General features: G+C 38.8%; 1 protein-coding gene across 1 annotated transcript in view; it reads left to right on the forward strand.

Moving 5' to 3' along the window:
- ATF7IP2 (activating transcription factor 7 interacting protein 2) overlaps positions 1–21,527 on the forward strand; it is a 72,329-nt gene that overhangs the window by 20,669 nt on the left and 30,133 nt on the right. Inside the window, exon 6 of the mRNA XM_049904257.1 lies at positions 17,410–17,570. Coding sequence (XP_049760214.1) covers positions 17,410–17,570 — 161 coding nt within the window. The remainder of the gene's footprint in view (positions 1–17,409; positions 17,571–21,527) is intronic.

Raw genomic sequence — 21,527 nt, forward strand, 5'->3', positions numbered from 1 at the left:
CCATTCATCCATTGATCGGCAGCTAGGTTGTTTCTATCTTTTTGGTGTTGTAAACAGTGCTGCAGTAAACATGGGTGTGCATATATCTATTAGTGTGATGGCTCTTATTTCTCTAGAATATATTCCAAGGAGTGGGATTGCTGGATTGTATGGTAGTTCTATTTCTAGCTTTTTAAAGAAGTGCCAAATCAATTTCCAAAGTGGTAGTACCGTTTTACATTCCCACCAGCAGTGTTTAAGTGTTCCAGTCTGTCCACGACCTCTCCAACATTTCTTATTTTATGTTTTTTGGATTAATGCCAGCCTTGTTGGGGTGAGATGGAATCTCATTGTACTTTTGATTTGCATTTCTCTCATGGCTAATGATTGTGAACATTTCCTCATGTATCTGTTAGCTGCCTGAACGTCTTCTTTGGTGAAGTGACTGTTCATATCCTTTGCTCATTTTTTAATTGGGTTATTTGTGTTTTTGTTGTTAAGTTTTTGCATTATCATGTAGATTTTAGAGATCAGACACTGATCAAAAATGTCATAGCTAAAACCTTTTTCCCAGTCTGTAGGTAATCTTTCTACTTTTTTGGTGGAGTCTTTGCGTGAGCGTAGAAACCCTGGGGGCATAGTGGTTAAGAACTACAGCTGCTAACCAAAAGTTGGCAGTTCAGATCTGCCAGGCACTCCTTTGAAACCCTATGGGGTAGTTGTATTCTGTCCCTTAGGGTCGCTATGAATCGCAGTCTACTCAACAGCAGCGGGTTTGGTTTTTGGGTTTTTGGATGAGCATAGGTATTTGATTTTTAGGAGCTCCTAGTTATCTAGTTTCTCTTCTGGTGTTTGTGCATTGTTAGTAATGTTTTGTATACTGTATATGCTGTGTATTAGGGCCCCTAGCGTTGTCCCTATTTTTCTTCCATGATCTTTATTATTATAGATTTTACATTTAGGTCCTTGATCCATTTTGAGTTAGTTTTTGTGCATGGTGTGAGGTATGGGTCTTGTTTCATTTTTTGCAGATGGATATCCTGTTATGCCAGCACCATTTGTTAAAGAGACTGCCTTTTCCCCATTTAACTGACTTGGGGCCTTTGTCAAGTATCAGCTGCTCATAGGTGGATGAATTTACATCTGGATTCTCAATTCTGTTCCATTGGTCTATATATCTGTTATTGTACCAGTACCAGGCAGTTTGGACTAGTATGGTGGTATAATAGGTTCTAAAATCAGGTAGTACGAGGCCTCCCACTTTGTTCTTCAGTAATGCTTTACTTATTCACGGCCTCTTTTCATATGAAGTTGGTGATTTGTTTCTCCATCTCACTAAAAAATGTCTTTGGACTTCGGATTGGGATTACATTGTATCTGTAGATTGCTTTGGGTAGAATTGTCATTTCCACAATGTTGAGTATTCCTATCTATGAGCAAGGTATGTTTTTCCACTTATATAGGTCTCTTTTGGTTTCTTGAAGTAGTGTCATGTACTTTTCTTTGTGTAGGTCTTTCATGTTTCTGGTTAGATTTGTTCGTAAGTGTTTTATTTTCTTGGGGGCTATTGTAAATGGTATTGATTTGGTGATTTCCTCTTCGAAGTTCTCTTTGTTGGTGTAGAGGAATCCAACTGATTTTTGTATGTTTGTCTTATATCCTGAAACTTCACTGAAATCTTCTATTAGTTTCAGTAGTTTTCTTGTGGATTCTTTGTGGTTTTCTGTGTATAAGATCATATCTTCTGCAAATAGAGATACTTTTACTTCTTTCTTACCAATTTGTATGCCCTTTATTTCTTTTTGTTGCCTAATTGCTCTGGGTAGGACCTCCAGCACAATGTTGAGTAAGAGTGGTGATAAAAGCATTCTTGTCTGGTTTCCGTTCTCAAGGGGAATGCTTTCAGAGTCTCCCCATTTAGGATGATGTTGGTTGTTGGCTTTGTATAAATGCCCTTTATTATGTTGCGGGATTTCCTTTCTATTCCTATTTTGCTGAGAGTTTTTATCATGAATGGTGTTGAACTTTGTCAAATGCCTTTTCTGCATCTGTTAATAAGATCATGTGGTTTTTGTCTTTTATTATTGTGATGGATTACACTGATTGTTTTTCTAATGTTGAACTAACCCTACATAAAGTAGAGTTAATGTTAATGTTAATAAAGTAGGGTTAATGTTGAACTAACCGTACATATCTGGTATGAATCCCACTTGGTCATGGTGAATTATTTTTTTAACACGTTGTTGAATTCTACTGGCTAGAATTTTGCTGAAGATTTTTGCGTCTCTGTTTATAAGGGATACTGGTCTGTAGTTTCCTTTTTTTGTTTTGTCTTTACCTTGTTTTGGTATCAGGCTTATGCTGGCTTCATAGAATGAGTTTGGGAGTATTCCTTCCTTTTCTATGCTCTGAAATACCTTTATTAGTAGTGGTGTTAACTGTTCTCTGAAAGTTTGGTAGAATTCTCCAGTTAAGCTGTCAGGGCCAGGGCTTTTTTTGTGTTGGCAGTCTTTAAATTACTTCTTCAGTCTCTTGTTATAGGTTTATTTGGTTTTTCTACCTCTATTTGTGTTAGTTTATGTATGTAGTACGTTTCTAGAAATTTGTCCATTTCCTCTTGGATTTCAAATTTGTTGAAATACAATTTTTCGTAGTATTCTGTTAATGATTCTTTTAATTTCAGTTGGGTCTGTTGTAATACCACCCATCTCATTTCTTATTTGGGTTATTTGCTTCTTTTCCTATTTTTCTTTTGTTAGTTTGGCCAATGGTTTATTGATTTCGTTGATCTTTTCAAAAAAACCCAGCTTTTGGTCTTGTTAACACTTTCAATTGTTTTTCTATTCTCTATTTCGCTTAATTCTTCTCTGATTTTTATTGTTTTCTTTCTTCTGGTATCTGAGGGCCTCTTTTGCTTCTTTCTAGTTGTTTCAGTTTTAGGGTTAATGTTTTAATTTTGTTCCTTCTTTTCGTATGTATGCATTTATTGGCATAAATTGACCTCTGAGCACTGCTTTTTCTGTGTCCCAAAGGTTCTGGTAGAATGTGTTTTGATTCTCATTTGATTGTGTGAATTTCTTTATTCCATTCCTAATTTCTTCTCTAATGCAGTAGTTTTTGATCAAGGTGTTACTGAGTTTCCATGTATTTGATTTTTTTTTTCCTTGCTTTTTCTGTTATTGATTTTTACTTTCATGCTTTATGGTCTGAGAAATTGCCTTGCAATATTTCTGTATTTTGGATTCACTTAAGGCTTGCTTTGTGACCTAATACGTGGTGTATTCTGGAGAATGTTCAATGTGTGTTGGAAAAGAAAGTATATTTGGCCACTGTTGGGTGGAATGTTCTGTATATGTATATGAGATCAAGTTGGTTGATTGTGGCATTTAGATCTTCTGTGTCTTTACTGAGCTTCTTTCTGGAAGTTCTGTCTTTCACCCAAAGTGGTGTGTTGAAGTCTCCTACTATTATTGTGGAGCTGTCTATTTCTCTTTTTTGTGCGGTTAGAGTTTGTTTTATGTATTTTAGACCCTTGATGTTGGGTGCGTAAATATTTATTATGGTTATGTCCTCCCGATGTATTGACCCTTTAATCATTGTGTAGTGTCATTTCTTATCCTTTTTGGTGAATTTTGCTTTAAAGCCTGTTTTTCCAGAGGTTAACATTGCCACTCCTGTTCTTTTTTGATAGTTGTTTGCTTGATGTATTTTTTTCCATCCTTTGAGTTTTGTTTTGTTTGTGTCTTCGAGTCTAAAGTGTGTCTCTTGTAGGCAGCATGTAGACGGATTTTTTAATCCATCCTGCCACTCTCTGTCTCTTTATTGGTGCATTTAGTCCATTTACATTCATCGTAATTATTGATAGGTATGAGTTTAGTATTGTCATTTTGATGTATTTTTTTTGTGTGTCGTTGACAGCATCTTTATTCCACCTGATTTCTGTGCTGTGTCATTTTTCTTTATGTATTTTCTCTTCATCTTTTCTGTTGTTGATTTTGTCTTTGCTGTCTTTATGGTTTTCTTGTTTTTTATTTTGATGGGTAGGATTGTTAGTTTCCTTTTTGGCTACCTTAATATTTAACCCTATTTTTTAAAAAGTTTAAACCAATCTTTTATTTCTTTATATCGCCTCGATTTCTTTACCATATGAAAGATCTATGACTACATTATTTAGTCCCTGTTTTTTGTTTTAATGTCATCTTTTACATATTGATGTTTCTTTTTCCCTAATTTCAGTGTTTTAGCTTTGATTTATTTTTGTGACTTCTCCATTGGTTGTTATCTGATCTTATTGATTTTCTAACCAGGGGACTCCCTTAAGTAGTTCTTGTAATTTTGGTTCGGTTTTTACAAATTCCCTAAACTTCTCTTTCTCTTTATCTGGAAATATCCTAATTTCACCATCATGTTTGAGAGACAGTTTTGCTAGTTATGTAATTCTTGTGTGGTGATTTTTTTTCTTCAAGGCTTTATATATGTCATCCCATTGCCTTCCTGTCTGCTCGCTTTCTGCTGAATAGTCAGAGCTTACTCTTATTGACTCTCCTTTGTAGATGACTTTTCGTTTATCCGTAGCAGCTCTTAAAATTCTGTCTTTATCTTTGGTTTTGGCAAGTATCATGGATTGAATTGTGTCCCCTCAAAAATGTGTGTATCAATTTGGCTGAGCCATGATTCCCAGTATTGTGTGATTTTCCTATTTGTTGTAAATCCTGCCTCTATGATGTTAATGAGGGAGAATGGGCAGCAGTTGTGTTAGTGAGGCAGGACTCAACCTACAGGATTGGATTGTGTCTTGAGATAATCTTTTGAGATATAAAAGAGAAAAGCGAGCAGAGTTTTGGGACACTTCATACCAACATGAAAGCAGTGCCAGGAGCAGAGCTTGTCCTTTGGGCCCAGGGTCTCTGCGTGGAGAAGCTCCTAGTCTCGGGGAAGATTGATGAGGAGGCCAACAGAAAAAGAAAGGCTTCCCCTGAAGCTGATGCCCTGAATTTGGACTTCTAGCCTACTTTACTGTGAAGAAATAAATTTCTCTTCGTTAAAGCCATCCACTTGTGGTATTTCTGTTATAGCAGCACTAGATGACTAAGACAGCAAGTTTGATTATATTATGTTTTGGTGACTTCGTTTTGGGATCTACTTTCTGTGGGGCTTGAAGAGCTTCTTGGATAGATATCTTCTCATCTTTCATGGTATCAGGGAAGTTTTCTGCCAAGAAACTTTCAACAGTTCTCTCTATATTTTCTGTTATCCCTTCCTGTTTTGGTACTCCAATCATTCATATGTTATTCCTTTTGATAGAGTCCCACATAATTCCTAGATTTTCTTTATTTTTTTTAAAGGCTTTTACCTGATTTTTCCTCAAATAAGTTGATGTCAAGTGCTTTATCTTCAGTCTCACTGATTCTAATTTCCATTTCCTCAATTATGCTCCTATGATTTTCTATTGAATTGTCTAATTCTGAAATTTTATCGTTAATCTTTTGGATTTCTCTTTGCTGTCTCTCTTTGGATTCTTGCAGCCTGTTAAATTTGTCATTATTGTCTTGTATAACCTTCTTATGTTCTTCTGTTGCTTTGTCTGTATTTTTCTTAGCTTGTTCTGCCTTTTGCCTGATCTCCTTCCTGATCTCTTGAAGAGTTCTATATATTAATCTTTTGAATTCTACCTCTGGTAATTCCAAGGAGTTATCTTCCTCTGAAACGTTTCTTAATTTTTTGTTTTGGTGGCTTGCTGAAGCCATCATTGTCTGCCTCTTTATATAGTTTGATATTGACTATTGTCTCCAAGCCATTAATAAGTTATTACATTTATTTATTTAATTTTTGCTTACTGTGTTCTAGCGTTTTGTTTTGATATGCCCAAATAGGCTGGTTGTATGAACTAGTTTGATGATTGGCATCTTTGAAAGTCTCACATCTCGTCTCCAGGTAGCTAGAGCTGTTACTAGGTATGTGAACTCAGGAGTCCGCTTACTTTTCTTGTGTGGATTCAGCTCAGGTGTCCAGGTCATCGGTCACCGAGTGTGTGGTGCAAGCTCTCACCTACAGTGCTAGATGGACAGGGCTGATTGGAGTAGGCACAGGTATCTGGCTGCAGTAGGGGTCATGCGCTGATCAAGGCAGGGACTGACTGCTACACTGCTGCCCCTGAGTATCTGGGTGGAAGGCGCGTCCCTGTTCCCTGTAGTGTGTAGGTAGGTAGGTTTTGCAGCTGGACCGTGGGCACCCAATACTGTTGGCTGTGATGACTGGGAGTCACCACTTATTCTTGGACCCCTGTTGTGGGGGCCTCAGTGGAGTGGGTGGGTCCACCAGTCCTCAGGCCGTTGATGTGGGTAGGTGAGGACCCTCCTTAATGGGTGGGGTGGTGTCAAATGTCACAAATCTGCCACTCCCCCTTATAGCTGTTACAGATGAAAATAGGCTTCAGGTATATACCCTGTTGTACTGTGCTAATGAGGGCCTACACTTTTGAAATTGGCCCACACAGGTCTATGCAGGGGTGAATGGCATTCAAAGTCCATGGACTCCTTATGTCTGTGCCTAGGCAAAGGGGCTGTGCCTGCCCTGAGGTCCCAGCTTAGGGGAGCTGGCAGATTTTTTTTTCATGTTTATTTGTTCCCTCTCCAAAGCCGGGAGAATGGCTCAGGGTGTGGGACAGATCCTAGTTCTGGCCCAGAAGTGCTGCCATCGCTGAAGCCAGACTAGGACTCACAACAGAGTGTGAAGGGGGCATGTAAATGGGAGAAAAATACTTCCTAAATGGAAGAAGGATTTTTTTGATCCACACAGTAGGTTAGATGCTTGTGCTTATCCTTTGCTGATTGAATGCAGCTTCTCCCTGGTTCTGGATGCTTGAGCAGATTCTTCGCTGCTTGATGATTGCTCCCGCTGTGGAAAATGTGTCCCCAGAGCTACTGCTTACCTCAGCCTGCTTGCGCTAGCCAGTCCAGTCTGCAGGTTGCTGGTGCCAGACAGGTCAGGTCTGGCAAATCCTTGCAGCTTCTGAACTGTCTCTCCCTTCTCCTGCCGCTCAGTCCGACTCCTCCACTTTGTCTTTGATATTGTAACAGAAATACCACCAGTGGATGGCTTTAAGGAAGAAATTTATTTTCTCACAGTCTGGTAGGCTGGAAGTCCAAATTCAGGGCATCAGCTCCAGGGGAAGGCTTTCTCTCTGTCCACCTTCTCATCAATTTTCCTGCAGACTCGGAGCTTCCCTGTGCAGGGACCCTGGGTCCAAAGGACACGCTCTGTTCGTGGCACTGCTCTCTTAGTGGTTTGAAGTCCCCCTCTCTGTCTGCTTCCCTTCCTTTTATCCCTCATAAGATGAAAGGTGGTTCAGGCCACACTCCAGGGAAACTCCCTTTACATTGTATCAGTTATGTGACCTTAGTAAGGTTGTTACAATTCCAGCCTAATCCTCTTTAACATAAAATTATAATCATAAAATGGAGGTCAACTACATGATACTGGGAAACATGTCCTAACCAAGTTGACAGCATGTTTTGGGGGGGGACGCAGTCAATCCATGTCAGATGTTCAGGGCTCCCAAACTGTCATATGTAGTCAATTCATTGTTTTTTGGGGTCTTTGTTGTAAGAGGGACCACAAGAACCATCTGAGTACTCCACCATCTTGGCCGAGCCCTACATTTGTTTTTTGTTGTACTTTTAGATGAAGGTTTACAGAACAAACTAGCTTCTCATTAAACAGATAGTACACATATTGTCTTATGACATTGGTTGACAAACCTGAACATGTCAACACTCTTCCTTCTCGACCTTGGGTTCCCTATTACCAGGTTTCCCATCCCCTTCTGCCTTCTAGTCCTTGCCCCCGGGCTACTGAGCCCCTTTAGTCTCGTTTTGTTTTATGGGCCTGTCTAATCTTTGGCTGAAGGGTGAACCTCAGTAGTAGCTTCATTACTGATCTCAAACGGTATCTGGGGGCCATACTCTTGACGTTTCTCCAGTCTCTGTCAGGCCAGTAAGTTTGGTCTTTTTTTGTGAGTAAGAATTTTGTTCTACATTTTTCTCCAGCTCTGTCCTGGTCCCTTTATTGTGATCCCTGTCAGTGCAGTTGGTAGTGGTAGCTGGGCATCATGTAGTTGTACTGGACTGAGTCTGGTGGAGGCTGTGGTAGTTGTGGTCCATTAGTCCTTTGGACTAATCTTTCCATTTTGTCTTTAGTTTTGTTCATTCTGCCTTGCTCCCAAAGGGGTGAGACTAGTGGAGTATCTTAGATGGCCACTCACAGCCTTTTAAGGCCCTAGACGCTACTCACCAAAGTAGAATGTATAACATTTTCTTTATAAACTGTGTTATGCCAGTTGAACTAGATGTTCACTGAGACTATGGCCCCCACAGCCCTCAGCCCAGTAATTTGGACCCTTAGAAAGTTTGGAGGTATCTATGGAGCATCCATGACCTTGTGGTTGGCATTATTTTCAGAGCTCCAAGGCATCTCCTGCTCAATCCCTGCAGGTACTGCTTGGGCTGCTTCATGCTATTGGATGAGAATTCAGGAAGCCACTGTGCCAGGTGCTGATGCTTCAGTAGTTCAGGCCCGCTGCTGCCCCAAGTATGGGACAGCGACCCCAATGACACTGTTACAATGTTGGGTTGCACTGTTCTGGGTGTGGAATGGAGGACTGGTACCTAGTTGGGCTCTACTGAAGCAGCTGCTGCAGCAGATTAGGCTACCACTGGGGTGAATCAGGCCCAACCATTCTCCAGACATGGCGTGGGGGATAGATCTCCTGCTAGGTCCTGCTGACACTACTGCTACAGCAGAGACGCCCCCAACCCCATTGTGGAGTTGGATATGGGTCTCTGGCCAGGCCTCACTGATGTTGCCTGGAATTGGGCCACCACTTCCCTAGGCTTGGTGCAGGGGATGGGTCCTTGGCTTCTCTGACATCCAATCCGGAATATTTGTGGAGTAAAAAGAAAATTCAGGGGACTCACTGTGGTGTCATTCCACAAGTCTTGAGGTCCTCGGCCAATCTTCCTTCTTTCTCCCTTTCCAAGTAATTTCTTGTTTGTCTGTTGAATTATTTCTAGAGTATTTAGTTGTACTTAGAGGGAGGAGAAGAGAAAAATGAGTCTGTCACACCTAGTCCTGTAACTGAAATGATACCAAATCATTTTTTGCTTTCCGATGTTGTTTGAGCCTACTTCTACATATGAAGTATGTTTGCTTAATCTGATAACATTTCAGAGTTCTTTGTTTCTTTGCATTTTTGTTCGTGCTGTCCATCAGATAAGCTCTGGATTTGGATGATCTTTTCATCCTTTTGAAATGATTAATATACATATATATTTAAAATGCTATAAGTTCTCAACCGAAGCATGGATTCCAAATGTTCCGTTCCACTATTGGAAATAGAGTCAATCTTCATTACTCACGAATTTCTTACTTACTGATCAACCTACTCACTAAAATTTATTTGTAAACCCCAAATCAATACTTGTGGAGCTTTTGTGGTCATTCATGGACATGCCATAAAGGCAAATATAAATTAGAAGTAAGAAAGTAAAACAAAAAAGAGGCTTATTTCTTCCTGTTGAAAAAAGGAGAGAGACTCCCCTCCTCCTTTTCTTAGAACATGTACTTTAGGGAACTTGTAAGTTTTTTCTCCTCCTCTTTGAAATGGATGTAAATCTTTCTAAAGTCTAAATAAATAAGCCTCTTGCTAAGTTTACAACCTAGGAATGTTTCTTTAAGGACCTGGAAGCCATCTCTTTGAAATGTAATCAGTCAAGAGGATAGTACCCCAACCTCTCAATGTCCTGTTAGGATGGAAGTCTGATTTCATCTGGTACTCGGCCACAAGTTGCAAACCTACCTCTGGATATAAAGATATGAGAGAAATATTTTTTTCTTTCAATAAAGGCAGTTAGCAAACACAGGTGGCTATAGGGGAATTTAGGATGAACTATGTATGACAAATGGTGCTTTCAAGTTCTCTTACTTGAGGCCTCCCCACCCCCGCCCACTTGAGGACTAAAAAAAAAAAGCCTAGTTATCATTTATATTGAAAACGTGTGAAAATGGGTTGCATCTGCTTGGCTGTATAAAAGGGTAGAATTTCTTTCTGTCTTTGCAATCTCTTTAGTAGATTGCCTGTGGTGTGTATCACGTTCTGGTTTCAAAGCTTATTCAATAATAGAACTGATTTCTTTCCCTTCTACTTTTGTGGAGGGTTTGTCTGGATTGGCAGGAGATTTTGTTTTTAATTATGCTTTCTTAACAAAGCGCAGAGTGGCAAAATTTTGAGTCATCCAAAGCACATGTTGCCAGTTAAAGTCAAACAAGGCAGTGTTCTGCCTTCTTGTTTCAACTCTCATATTGTAAACAAGTGTCCTTTTTGTGGTATATTTAATGCTATGTTTTTCTCAATTTTGTGCTTTCTTTTGGTGATTTTGCTCTTTGAAATGGCCCCCAAGCATAGTGCTGAAGTGCTGTCTAGTATTTCTAAGTGCAAGAAGGCTGTGATAAACATTTTGGAGAAAATATGTGTTAGTTAGATCAGCTTCATTCAGGCATGAGCTACAGTGCTGTTGACGATGAGTCCAGTGTTAGTGAATCAATATTGTTGTTGTTAGGTGCCATCAAGTCAGTTCCGACTCAACGACTGTATGTATGGCAGAATGAAACACTGCCCGGTTCTGCACCATCCTTAAAATCATTCCTATGTTTGAGCCCCTTGTTGTAGCCACTGTGTCAGTTCATCTCATTGAAAGTCTTCCTCTTTTTTGCTGACCCTCTACTTTACGAAGCACAATGTCCTCATCTAAGGACTGGTCCCTTGTGATAACACGTCCAAATTACATGAGACAAAGTCTTGACAACCTCGCTTCTAAGAAGCATTCTGCCAGTACTTCTTCCAAGACAGATTTGTTTATTCTTCTGGCAGTCCATGCTATGTTCAATGTTCTTCACCAACACCATAAATGAAAGGCATCAATTCTTCTTTGGTCGTCCTTATTTATTGTCCAGCTTTCACATGCATGTGAAGTGATTGAAAATACCATGACATGGGTCAGGCACACCTTAGTCCTTTAAAAAAAAAATTCCATAACATCTTTGCTTTTTAACACTTTGAAGAGGTCTTTTGAAGCAGATTTGCCTAAATCAATACATTGTTTGATTTCTTGATGGCTGCTTCCATGGGTGTTGATTGTGGATCCAAGTAAAATGAACTCTTCACAGCTTCAACATTTTCTCCATTTATCATGATTTGCTTATTGGTCCAGTTGTAAGGATTTTTGTTTTCTTTATGTTGAGGTGTAATCCATACAGAAGGCTGTGTGTAGACTTTGATCTTCATCAGTAAGTGCTTCAAGTCCTCTTCACTTTCAGCAAGCAAGGTTGTGTCATCTGCATAACGAGGATTGTTAATGAGTCTTCCTCCAATCCTGACACTACCTTCTTCTTCATATAGTTCAGCTTCTCGAATTATTTACTCAGCATACAGATTGAACAAGTATGATAAAAGGATACAAACAAGATGCACACCATTCCTGACTTTAAACCACACAGTATCCACTTGTTCTGTTCAAATGACTACCTCTTGGTCTATGTATAGGTTCCTCATGAGCACAATTAAATGTTCTGAAATCCCATTCTTTGCAATGTTCTCTGTAGTTTGTTATGATCCACACAGTCGAATGCCTTTGCATAGTCAATAAAACACAGGTGAACATCTTTCTGGTGTTCTCTGCTTTCAGCCAAGATCCATCTGACATCAGCAATGATATTCCTCCTTCAACATCCTCTCCTAAATCGGGCTTGAATATCTGGCAGTTCTTGTCCATGTATTGCTGTAACAGTTTTTGAATTATCTTCAGCAAAATTTTACTTGCATGTGATATTAATGATATTGTTTGATAATTTCTGCATTTTATTGGATCACCTTTCTTTGGATTGGGCACAAATATGGTTCTCTTCTAGTCGGTTGGCCAGATAGCTGTCTTCCAGATTTCTTGGCATAGATGAATGAGTGCTTCCAGCATTGGATCCGTTTATTGAAGCATCTCAATTAGTATTCTGTCAAATCCTGGAGCCATGTTTTTCACCAGTACCTTCAGTGCAGCTTGGACTTCTTCCTTCAGTACCATTGATTCTTGATCATATGCTTCCTCCTGAAATGGTTGAACATCAACCAATTCTTTTTGGTACGGTGGCTGTGTGTATTCCTTACATCCTCTTTTGAATGCTTCCTGCCTCCTTCAGTATTTTGCTCATAGAATCCTACAATATTGTAACTCGAGGTTTGAATTTTTTCTTCAGTTCTTTCAGCTTGAGGAATGTCAAGCGTGTTCTTCTCTTTTGGTTTTGTAACTCCAGGTCTTTGTACATTTCAATACAATACTTTGTCTTCTTGAGCCACTTTAAAATCTTCTGTTCTGGTAGCCCCCAAGAAGATAAGATACTTAGGAATAAATCTTACCAAGGATGTAAAAGACCTATACAAAGAAAACTACAAAGCTCTACTACAAGAAATTCAAAAGGACATACTTAAGTGGAAAAACATACCCTGCTCATGGATAGGAAGACTTAACATAGTAAAAATGTCTATTCTACCAAAAGCCATCTATACATTTAACGCACTTCCAATCCAAATTCCAATGTCATATTTTAAGGGGATAGAGAAACAAATCACCAATTTCATATGGAAGGGAAAGAAGCCCCGGATAAGCAAAGCATTACTGAAAAAGAAGAAGAAAGTGGGAGGCCTCACCTTACCTGACTTCAGAACCTATTATACAGCCACAGTAGTCAAAACAGCCTGGTACTGGTACAACAACAGACACACAGACCAATGGAACAGAATTGAGAACCCAGACATAGATCCATCCACGTATGAGCAGCTGATATTTGACAAAGGACCAGTGTCAATTAACTGGGGAAAAGATAGCCTTTTTAACAAATGGTGCTGGCATAACTGGATATCCATTTGCAAAAAAATGAAACAGGACCCATACCTCACACCATGCACAAAAACTAACTCCAAGTGGATCAAAGACCTAAACATAAAGACTAAAACGATAAAGATCATGGAAGAAAAAATTGGGACAACCCTAGGAGCCCTAATACAAGGTATAAACAGAATACAAAACATTACCAAAAATGATGAAGAGAAACCCGATAACTGGGAGCTCCTAAAAATCAAACACCTATGCTCATCTAAAGACTTCTCCAAAAGAGTAAAAAGACCACCTACAGATGGGGAAAGAATTTTCAGCTATGACATCTCCAACCAGCGCCTGATCTCTAAAATCTACATGATTCTGTCAAAACTCAACCACAAAAAGACAAACAACCCAATCAAGAAGTGGGCAAAGGATATGAACACACATTTCACTAAAGAAGATATTCAGGCAGCCAACAGATACATGAGAAAATGCTCTCGATCATTAGCCATTAGAGAAATGCAAATTAAAACTACGATGAGATTCCATCTCACACCAGCAAGGCTGGCATTAATCCAAAAAACACAAAATAATAAATGTTGGAGAGGCTGCGGAGAGATTGGAACTCTCTTACACTGCTGGTGGGAATGTAAAATGGTACAACCACTTTGGAAATCTATCTGGCGTTATCTTAAACAGTTAGAAATAGAACTACCATACAACCCAGAAATCCCACTCCTAGGAATATACCCTAGAGATACAAGAGCCTTCATACAAACAGATATATGCACACCCATGTTTATTGCAGCTCAGTTTACAATAGCAAAAAGTTGGAAGCAACCAAGGTGTCCATCAACAGATGAATGGGTAAATAAATTGTGGTATATTCACACAATGGAATACTACGCATCGATAAAGAACAGTGACGAATCTGTGAAACATTTCATAACATGGAGGAACCTGGAAGGCATTATGCTGAGCGAAATTAGTCAGAGGCAAAAGGACAAATATTGTATATAAGATCTTAAGAAATAGTAAACCTGAGAAGAACACATACTTTTGTGGTTACGAGGCGGGGAGGGAGGGAGGGTGGGAGAGGGTTTTTTATTGATTAATCAGTAGATAAGAACTGCTTTAGGTGAAGGGAAAGACAACACTCAATACATGGAAGGTCAGCTCAATTGGACTGGACCAAAAGCAAAGAAGTTTCCGGGATAAAATGAATGCTTCAAAGGTCAGCGGAGCAAGTGCGGGGGTCTGGGGAACATGGTTTGCGGGGACTTCTAAGTCAATTGGCAGAATAATTCTATTATGAAATCATTCTGCATCCCACTTTGAAATGTGGCGTCTGGGGTCTTAAATGCTAACAAGCGGCCATCTAAGATGCAGCAATTGGTCTCAACCCACCTGGAGCAAAGGAAAATGAAGAACACCAAGGCCACACGACAACTAAGAGCCCAAGAGACAGAAAGGGCCACATGAACCAGAGACCTACATCATCCTGAGACCAGAAGAACTAGTTGGTGCCCGGCCACAATCGATGACTGCCCTGACAGGGAGCACAGCAGGGGACCCCTGAGGGAGCAGGAGATCAGTGGGATACAGACCCCAAATTCTCATAAAAAGACCAAACTTAATGGTCTGACTGAGACTGGAGGAATCCCGGCGGCCATGCTCCCCAGACCTTCTGTTGACACAGGACAGGAACCATCCCCAAAGACAACTCATCAGAAATGAAAGGGACTGGTCAGCGGGTGGGAGAGAGACGCTGATGAAGAGTGAGCTAATTATATCAGGTGGACACTTGAGATTGTGTTGGCAACTCTTGTCTGGAGGTGGAATGGGAGGATAGAGAGAGAGGGAAGCAGGCAAAATTGTCAAGAAAGGAGAGACTGAAAGGGCTGACTCAAGAGGGGGAGAGCAAGTGGGAGTAGGGAGTGAGATGTATGTAAACTTATATGTGACAGACTGATTGGATTTGTAAACGTTCACTTGAAGCTTAATAAAAGTTATTAAAAAAAAAAAAATCTTCTGTTCTGCTCGTTTACTTCACTGTTTCTTCTATTTGCTTTAGCTCCTCTGTGTTCAAGAGCAAGTTTCAGAATCTCTTCAGATACCCATTTTGATCTTTTCTTTCTTTCCTGTCTTTTTAATGACCTTTTGCTTTCTTCACGTATGATGTCCCTGATATCATCTACAACTGGTCTGGTCTTCAGTCACTAGTGTTCAGTGTGTCAAACCTGTTCTTGTGATGGCCTCTAAATTCAGATGGGATATACTCAGGGTTGTACTTTGGCTCTTGTGGACTTGTTTTCATTTTCTTCAGGTTCAACTTGAAGTTGTATACGAGCAATTGTTAGTCTTGTGCAGTCGGCCTCTGGCTTTGTTCTGACTGATGATATTGAGCTTCTCCATTGTATCTTTCCACAGATATAGTCAATTTGATTCCGGTGTTTTCCATCTGGTGAGATCCACATGTGTAGTTGCCATTTGTGTTGTTGAAAAAATGTATTTCCTATGAATAGGTCATTGTTCTTGCAAAATTTTGTCATGCGATCTCTTGGCGTCCTTTCTATCACCGAGACCATATTTTCCAATTACTGATCCTTCTTTGTTTTCAACTTTTGCATTGTAATCACCAGTAATTATCAATGCATTTTGAAATTGCATATTTGATCAATTTCAGATTACAGAAGTTGGTAAAAATCTTCACTTGCTTCATCTGTGACCTTAGTGGTTTGCAGGCAAATTTTAATAATGGTCGTATTAACTAGTCTTTCTTGTAGGCATATGGATGTTATCCTGTCACCGACAGCATTATATGGATGTTATCCTGTCACTGACAGCATTGAACTTCAGAAAAGATCTTGAAATGTTCTTTTTTACAATGAATGTGATGCTGTTCCTCTTCAATTTGTCATTCCTGAGATAGTAGACCATATAATTGTCTGATTCAAAATGGCCAATACCAGTCTATTTCAGCTCACCAGTGTCTAGGATATCTATCTTCAAATGTTCCATTTCATTTTTAACAGCTTCAAATTTTCCTAGGTTTGTAATTTGTACATTCCACATTTCAATTATTAACGGACGTTTGCAGCTGTTTCATGTTGTATGATGCCATATCAGCAAATGAAGGTCCCGAAAGCTTTATTCCATCCATGTCATTAAGGTGGACTCTACTTTGAGGAGGCAGCTCTTCTCCAGTCATATTTTGAGTGCTTTCCAACCTGATGGGCTCATCTTCAAGCACTATGTCAGACAGTGTTCTGTTGCTGTTAATAAGGTTTTCACTGGCCAATTTTTGGAGAAGTTGATGGCCAGACCCTTCTTCCTAGTTGTCTTAGCCTGGAAGCTCTGCTGAAACCGCCATGGATGACCCTGCTGATATTTGAAATATCAGTGGCATAGCTTCCAGCATCACAGCAACACGCAGGACACCATAATATGACAGCCTGACAGACGAGTGGTGGAGTGAATCAATGATATATATTAAATAAATTGTCTTTCAACAGAAAAGCACACATGACAAGGTTATGTATTGATCAGTGATGAATATGTTGTGACCAGAGACTTTAGTAAACTAATCCTGTATTTTCCCTAGAGCAGTGATTCTGTATCTGCTAACAGTGCTCATGGTGACTTTATAGAACACTATTCGAATGAGAATCAATTTTATAACAAAAGTAAAAAGTTTTTTTTTGTTAAAGATTAGTGCTTCTTAGTTTTTAAAATTAGTCTAAGAGAATGAAAGTGTTGTCTAAGGACTCAGTTTTATTAAGCTAAGTAGTCATTAAACCCAAAAACCAAACCCTTTGCCGGTGAGTCAGTTCAGACTCATAGGGACGCTATAGGACAGAGTAGAACTGCCACATCTTTCTCCCACGGCTCAACTGGTGAGTTCAAATTGCCAACATTTTGCTTAACAGTTGAAGGCCTAACCAGTGCGTCATCAGGGGTCCAACTGGTCATTAAAAAAAATATATTCCTATTAATGCTGTTGTTTTTAGGCTCTATGGAGCTGATTTTTGCCTCATTGTGACCCCATGTGACAGAGTTGAACTGCCCTAGAGGGTTTTCTAGGCTGTAGTCTTTATGGAAGAAGATTGCCAGGTCTTTCTTCCGTTTAGTGGCTGGGTGGGTTCAAACTGCCAACCTTTTCCTATTGGTCAGCAGCCAAGCACTACCCGTTGTGCCACCAGGGCTCTTTACACCTTTTAATAGTGAATAGGTGTTTGTTTTTTTTTCTTTCCAGCCAACCTAGGAAGTTGACTTTTACCACCATTATTTTTATTTCTTTGGAGTTGTTTATTTTTTAAATTAATGTTGGTATTCAAACTGTGATCATAGTCATCACCATTGAAATACATATAATTTAAGATATATTTTGCAATATATATGCTAGGATATTTTCAGTGTGAAATTTTGCTTATTATTAATTTTATGTGAGAGAACACAATTGGTAGCCTTTTCTTCAACTGCTTTTTCTTCACCCATTTTACAGGCTGCAAATTCTGATGCCTTGAATTTGGATAAGAATCAAGAGTCAGTTAACAGTCCAGATGAAAGAGTGACTTCTGCCAACTCTGAACATTCCAAGCCTTCAGAAAAAGGAAATGAAAAGATTAATTTATTACTGGATCATGTTGACTTAGTTTCTGAAAGGTAAGTGTTTCTACAAAAATGTATTAAAAAATGTTTAAACATATTCTCATAAGGAGCCCTGGTGGCACTGTGATTAAGAGTTCGGCTGCAAGGAGCCCTGGTGGCACTGTGATTAAGAGTTCGGCTGCTAACCAAAAGGTCGGCAGTTCGAATCTGCCAACTATTCCTTGGAAACCTTATGGGGGTAGTTCTACTGTGTCCTATAGGGTCGTTATGCATCAAAATCTACTCAGTGGCAATGGGTTTTTTTTGATATGCTCAGAAACGTACTCTCTTTTCTCAGTTAAACATAAAGTACCTTAAAGCTTTATATTCACGTGAACACTGTTTTGGCCATTATGAAGGAATGGAATTGCTTTTCCAAGGCTCTTGTCATTGTTGTTTTAACAGTACTAAAAATTTGAATTACCATATTTTTACACAAATAACATGCATGCATCTTCTACGTTTGTTTGCCAACTGTGCCCTATCCCCGAAGGTATTTTCATAAGCGTGCTATGCTAATTTTTTTAAAGCAACATGTCTAAAAATTTGGCATTGTGGTGCTCACAAAAATACCTGTCGGGGTCAGTGTACGGTTGGCAAAGAAACTTAGAAGGTGTGTATATTTGAGTAAAAATACAGTAGTGCCCAGGTTTTTCATTGCATTGCTTTCCGCCTTAGGTGTAGGTATTGCAGTGAAGAAATTTCAGCAGATCTTCAGTTTTATTCATGGAAAGATCAAGGCCCTAGAAAACAGTGGTGAAAAAAATTTTTTTACACAGCAAAGTAGGTAAAACTAGGAAAAAAAAAAAGAAGTCCCTAAAATTAGTTCTCTGTCTAAAGTAGTATGATAACAAAATTAGAGTGAACACGTTAACTTATTTTTATAATTGAGTCACAGAGCAGCTGAGACATCCTGTCTCATTTCTGGTCTGCAAGATTTGGGGCTGTTTTAGGGAAGTCCCTTAGTTAAAGAAACATGATTGGTTAGTTTGTATTGGTTCGGTGTTCAAGGGGACACATTTTAATGTATTGTTTTCACTGGCGATTTTCAGCAGTTTTGAAGCTTTGTGATGTTGATTGTTTATAGTTGACATTCACTCCTTAAAGTACTCTATAGTTTAGTGTGTTCAATTATACCTCAATATTTGAAAAGAGAAAAAGATTATAAATAAGTGCATTAAAAGATGGCCATTGTTTCCATAACAGCACCCTTCCCGCCAAATAACAATGCACACTCAAGAATGCTGTAAAATGAGGGAGAGGCATCGATAGATCTACACTGCTTATAGCAGATTCTTGGTATTTGGGTATTTAACATGCAGCTTTGACTCTTCGAGAGAAATCCTAATGTTCCATCATATTGAGACTTGCGTTTAGTTTTGAGTCAGGAGGCTGCTATGGAGAAGGCATTTAGCTGGTGAAGATGGCAGCAGTCAGATTTCAGGAAGTCTTTGTTGTTAAACCACTTGCTCATGTATATGCTGAAGTTCATGAAGTAACAAAAGAGGAAAATACAATGCTAGTGATGGAAGTGAAAAAGTGAAGACAGGATTAAGATAGAACTTTCTAGACTAACATGTCAAATTTAGCAGTGGCCATGTCTGTAATTGGAAACCCTGGTTAAGTGCTATAGCTGCTAACCAAGAGGTTGGCAGTTCGAACCTGCCAGGTGCTCCTTGGAAACTCTGTGGGGCAGTTCTACTCTGTCTCACAGGGCTGCTATGAGTTGAAATTGACTCGACGGCAGTGGGTTTGGTTTGGTTTTGGGTTATGTCTGTGATGGAGCCCTGATGGTGCAGTGGTTAAGGGCTTGGCTGCTAACCGAGAGGTTGGCAGTTTGAATCCACCAGCTGCTTCTTGGAAAGTCTATGGGGCAGTTCTGTTCTGTCCTGTAGGGTCTCTATGAGTCGGAATCGACTCAATAGCAACATTTTTTTTTAATATATGTGATAGGAATTCCCAGATGGAACAAATAATTAAGCACTCAACTACTAGCTGAAAGGTTGATGGTTTGAACCCACCCAGAGGCCCTCTGGAGACAAGCCTGGCCATCTGCTTCCAAAAAGTCACAGCCCTGAAAGCCCAGAGGAGCAGTTCTACTCTGCTGATATGGGGTCATCATGAGTCGGAAATGACTCGCCGGTAACCAACAGCATATCTATGATATGAACAAATCCTTCTTATGGTCTATACTGGAGGAAGAACCTGTAATTTGTAAAGCTATTTTAGGCAGCAGTCTCAGCCCATGAACGTTAGAGTAGGTGTTATAAGTGTGTAACTTGGCCTTGGTGGCTTCAGTGAAGAGTATTAATAAAATATTTAAGGAAGAAATAACACTAGTTTTAAAGAGACTCTTCCAGAGAATACAAAAGAGTTCTTCAGTTCATTTTATTAGACTAACATAACCATGATACAAAAATCAATTAAAAATTTTTAAAAAATGGCAAATTACGGCCAACTTTTATCCATGAAATAGATGCAGATATCCTAAACAAGATACTAGTAAATCAAGTTCGTCATTGTTAGTTACTATCAGGTTGAGCCTGACTTGAGTACAACATGCTATAAAAGTTGATTTTGTCCCCAGGGTGCAAGGTTGATTTAACAGTAAAAAAAATTAATTAATGTAATTTGCCAAGAGAAAAATCATTATCAGGGCATGATAGATGCAATATTTGATAAAAATTAATCTGTTTTATGACTAAAAACAAATTTCTGGCAAACACAGCATAGGAGGTAGCTTCCTTAATCTGATAAAGAGCATGTACAAAAACCTAAAACAAACCTGATGGTGGAACATTGGAGGTGTTCCCCTGAGATACGAAATAGGAGAAGGATACCTGCTGTCACCACCTTATATAACATTGTACTGGATGTCTTAGTTTAAAATAAGCATGTAAAAAATGCAAGAAAAATAAATAACAAAGGATTAGAAAAGAACAATATTGTAATTTTTCTTCTATGATTGGGATGTGTATATAGAAAATCCAGAAGAACAAACAGATAAATTATTAGAGTTCACAAGAGTTTAGCAAGAGATTTGAACTAAAATATATAGAAATCAGTTGTGTTCCTGTATATCAGATATAAACAATTAGGAAGTAAAATTTTGAAAAAGACGCACACATACCAAGTACCTAGGAATATATTTAACAAGACATATAATACCTGAAGATAATTATAAAACTTTATTGAGATATATTAAAGAAGAATTATTTCAGTGGAGAGATGTACTATTTTTATGATTTGGACAATGCAGTATTATAAAATGTTTTCATTTCTGTTCAAATTTATGTATTGAGTACAATTTCAGTCACTATCCTAGTATGTAATTTTATGGAACTTGTCAAGCTGATTTGATTTTTAAATATATGGGTAAATATAATGGGTTAAGAAGCCAAGATACCTTTGAAGTTAGAGAAACAAAATGGAAAGAATTTGCAATGAGATGTCAAGACATTATACAAAGCTACAATAATTAGGATAATGTGATATTGGCAAGTGCTAGACAAACAGATGAGTGTGACAGAGAGCCCAGAAACAAATTCAAGTCCCTAGGTACATGTGATATGTGATGGAGATTATGTGGCAGATTATTTGGGAAGTGATTGACTTTTAATAAATGATGCTATCTTAATTCACTATTCATTTTGGGGGGAAATATGGAAGAAATTATACTCCTACGTCAGAGTATACACAAAAATCAATCTAATGTGGATTAAAAAACTGAATATCTAAAGAAAAACTATAAAGCTTTTAAAAGGTATGTAGGAGAATATCTTCATGAACTTACATAGGGAAGGATTTCTTAAGATATAAAATGCCCTTGCCATGTAAGAAAAATAGATAATTTTCACCACTTTAAAATAGAAACTTCTTTTCTCAAAAGGCACTTTAAAGATAGTGAGAAGACAGGCCATCGAGTGGGAGAAGATACTCGCAGCACATATAACCTGTAGAGGACTAGTACCC

This window comes from Elephas maximus, chromosome 12, assembly GCF_024166365.1.
Source record: "Elephas maximus indicus isolate mEleMax1 chromosome 12, mEleMax1 primary haplotype, whole genome shotgun sequence".
In the NCBI taxonomy this organism is placed as follows: Eukaryota; Metazoa; Chordata; class Mammalia; order Proboscidea; family Elephantidae; genus Elephas; species Elephas maximus.